Source organism: Ursus maritimus, unplaced genomic scaffold, assembly GCF_017311325.1.
Source record: "Ursus maritimus isolate PB19 unplaced genomic scaffold, ASM1731132v1 scaffold_18, whole genome shotgun sequence".
Classification (NCBI taxonomy): domain Eukaryota; kingdom Metazoa; phylum Chordata; class Mammalia; order Carnivora; family Ursidae; genus Ursus; species Ursus maritimus.
This window is the reverse complement of record NW_024424230.1, coordinates 34,564,499-34,568,081: the sequence shown is the minus strand read 5'-3', so window position 1 is coordinate 34,568,081 and position 3,583 is coordinate 34,564,499. Positions and strand designations below refer to the sequence as shown.

At 57.5% G+C, this 3,583-nt stretch overlaps 1 protein-coding gene across 13 annotated transcripts in view; it reads right to left on the bottom strand.

Moving 5' to 3' along the window:
- CELF4 (CUGBP Elav-like family member 4) overlaps positions 1 to 3,583 on the bottom strand; it is a 293,166-nt gene that overhangs the window by 15,223 nt on the left and 274,360 nt on the right. For 12 of the 13 annotated variants that reach the window (XM_040632567.1, XM_040632570.1, XM_040632569.1 and 9 more), the window contains exon 11: positions 166 to 249. The exons of the other annotated variant lie outside the window; for it this stretch is intronic. In XM_040632567.1, the coding sequence (XP_040488501.1) occupies positions 166 to 249 (84 nt within the window). The remainder of the gene's footprint in view (positions 1 to 165; positions 250 to 3,583) is intronic. 13 annotated transcript variants of the gene reach the window in all.

The following is a 3,583-nucleotide window of genomic DNA, read 5'->3' as shown; positions in this document are numbered from 1 at the left end:
GGGGGCGATGTGAAGGAGGAGGTTAAAAGCAGTCGGACACTGGTAAATTGGTGCGAGCACCGCCCTGTCCTGGGTGAAGCTAGTTGGTTTGTTATCTTTACCCACCAAAGCATTTACTTTGGTTAGTCGCCCGATCCACAAACACTTTCGAGGAGATGACATTACCGAAAGGGAGGAACATCTGCATCAGCTCAGCGTCCCCAAACTCCTGGGGCAGATGGTAGATGAACAGGTTACAGCCCTCGGGCCCTGCGGTGGGGGGGGGGGACGGGGAGGAGGGATGGCGGGGTGGGGGGAAGAGAGAGACAGAGGAGAGGTGAGCGAGTTAGGCAGCGGCAGCAGGGAGGGGGGCAAGGTTGGGAAGGGGGGTCTCATCCAAGATCCAAGGGCGGCCACTGAGGAGTGGGGACTGCTGAGCCCCAGTCTGAGCTCTGGTCTCCGCCCTGCCCTTGGGCAGGTCACTGAACCTCTGTGCCTCAGTCACCTTTGCTGCGAAATGAAGCTGTAACAGGGTGCCTGGCAACTCGCTCCAGAGGCGGAGCTGACGAGTGAAGGGGGCCACCGTGCCAAGGCCGGATCAGCCTGGGAGAGGAGGCGCTAAGGAGAGGGAAGGGAGACCTGGGAGGGTCTGCCCCCGCCGCCCTCCAGCCCAGCGCCTGCTCTGGAATCGCCCTGGGGCAGCTACGCCAGTGGCCGCCGCCACAGACAGGCCCCAGCTCAGACCACGCCCACAGAGTGGCCGCTGCTCTGGCCCACCTTCCTCCACTCCCCGCAGCCACTGCTTCCCATTGGGTGCGCAACGGTCCCTCCTTCCCCTCCCCCAAGCCCCACACTCAGCCCTGGCCCTGAGAGCAGAAATCAAGACTTCTCTTGCCTCCTCCCCCAGGCTACGTGCACAGGAGGCGCTTCAGGGCCTGGCTGCGGGATGAGCCTGCGTACCCACAAGCCTCCGCCCGTGGAGCTCCCCATTCCATGACAAGGAGAACAACGCTGCCCCTTCTATTGCATGAACTACAGGTCAGCCTCCTCGAAGCACTTGAGATGTATGTTAAGTCACTTAATCTTCCTGCAGCCCTCTGAGGCAGTGCTATCATAGCTCCCACTCCACAGAGGAGGAAACGGAGGCCCAGAGAGGTTAAGTCACCTGCCAAACGTCACACAGCTGGGGGTGGCTGGATCCAGGATATGGACCCAGACCATCTGCCTCTGTAGTCTGTGCCTTCCCCTCTCTACCTATCATAAATCTCCACGCCCCAGAAACGCTGAACACTGTTGAGGCCTTTGGATTTCTGAAATTTCCAGACCGCTAAAGAGTTACATTTTTCTTTTTAAAAAACCAACATGCTCAATTTTCACTTTGAAATAGAAATCTTTCCAAGACGATTCGTCTATGTCTTGCCATTTTAAACAAAGTATGCCACATATTTTTAACCTTTTAAAATGCGGTCGTTCCAATGATTGTTTCCAACCTGCGGAGGCCGTGCAAGGAGGGGGCTGCCTTTGTTAGAGGTGTCCCAGAACCAAGGTGCTGACCAGAGGCTGGTAGGAACTAAGCGCGAGCTCGAAAAGTGAAGGTAGTGAGGCTCCAACGTGGGCAGCTATGTGGCTTTCATGGCCAGAACCCTGTGGTGCTTCCCTGGGACAGGTGAAGCTGCAGGTAACCCAGTTCGGGAGCAAGTCTCTTAACCCTCACTCTCCTCAGTGCTCTTTCCAAAGACTCCTCTGACCACCAAAGCCACCCTCTGAGCATCTGACCTCCCCGCCCTGCACCATCTGCCCTCCCCCTCCTGCCCTCAGCCTCTGCTCAGGGGCCCAACCACTGTCTCCCAGGCAGACTGCCAGCTGACGGCGCATTCAGAACCGGCGCAAGTGCAAGGGTCCTGAGGCCCTGCTGCTGAATTCCCCCAAGCGCTGGTGACCCTCCCCTTCCCCCGTCTCCAGCCACACCAGGTTCTCCCTGGTTCATCCTTGGGGAATGTGTCCCTTGGTGGTCCCCGGCTCCATGTAGGTCCCCATGGGGTAGGAACCAGCTCAAACGCCTGATCTAAGCCACACTTCTTCCAGGACTCCCAGCTAGATAGTCCCCATATGCTCTGCCTCTTCCGGTACTAAGTCTACAGTCTGTGGTCTGAGGCTCTTTCTGCTTTAGGTCTGGGAGGTTTTCCCTCCAACCAAATTGGGAGATCTAGGGATGGGGTATTAGCCTTCTCTTGTCCTCCTGTCTCTCCTCCAGCACTGCCTTCCTTCCTCCTTCCATCCCATTCTTCAGTTCTTCCCTCAGTGCTCCACCCCATGCAGCCAGCTGCTTTGAATTTGGGACCCTCGCTTCAAGTTCTGCAAGCTGCTCTACATGGACGTTATGTTTATTCAACGTAAAGATTCAAGAAGCCTTTGAGGCCAGGACCCCTAGGCTCGTTCCCGTCAGTATGGTATGCAGGTGAGCTCCACAGGAACGGCTCTCCCAGCTCCAGCCTAGCACCGCCCCTCCGTCCTTCACCCCTCATCAGGGAGCCTACACATCGCCTTCTACCCCCAAGCCCTCCCTGCATTTCCTCATCCACAGATCCTAGAGCGTCCAGATGGCAGCGAGGACTGTGGACATCAATCTGGTCCCACCCAGCCTTTGGAGAAATGGTAAAACAGAGCTTCAGAGTCAGAAGATGGTTGCCCTGACCACACTGTGGCCCTGGGTGCAGCCAGGACTCCAGCATCCCTGGGGGTCACCTCGGCCCGTCGGTGGAGCAGACAGCCTCCAGGAATTCAGACATCTGTTGGTTTTCAGGCTCAACTCAAAGACAAAGTGTTGGAAGGAGGCTGTCCCCAGCAACCAGTGTGTCCAGGTATTTCAATGACATCACACAGGGGGAGGAAACCATGACAGAAAGGGTCAACCACTGGCATGGCTGGAAGAACACAGCCTCCCTTCTCACCTGCGCCTCAGGCAACACTGTGGACAAGGCTTTGGGCTGGCTCCAGCCCACCCCAGCCTATCTCCCTGCCCCGTCCCATCCCCAGGCCCAAGCTCACCTCATACTCCACAGCACCCATGCCTTTGCTCCTGTTCTCCCTGCCTTGAATGTTTGTCTCCCCAGTTCTGTGTGCTGAAGACCTCACCCTCTGAGGCCCCCGGAGCCTCCTCTGATGACGCTGTCCCCGGCACCCTGAGCTCACGTTCATATAAAGCCTGGTTCTGTACACATCTGGGTCCATGATTCACCCCTCCCCATGCCCTGCTTCCCCATGGGGCCTCATCCAGTGCACAGTCAGGGAGAATGTGGACAACAGCTGGAGATCCTGAGATCCGAGAGCTGGCTGGGAGGGGACTGGTCTGGGGAGCAGGGCACAAGGTGGGGGTGGGGGGGTGGGGAACTGTAGCCACTCAGAGATGGAAGGAAGGTCTGAGAAGTGGAGAGAGAGATGCATGGGGTGGAGAAGAGTGTAAGGCAGAAGGAGCAGGGAGCAGATGGAGGGGCTCCCTCTGTGTAAGGCCAGTGCTAGGGCCTATCCTGTGTGTTGGTCAGAGCAGCACTGATCTGCAGCTGTGTGTGTGTGTGTGTGTGTGTGTGTGTGTGTGTGTGTGTGT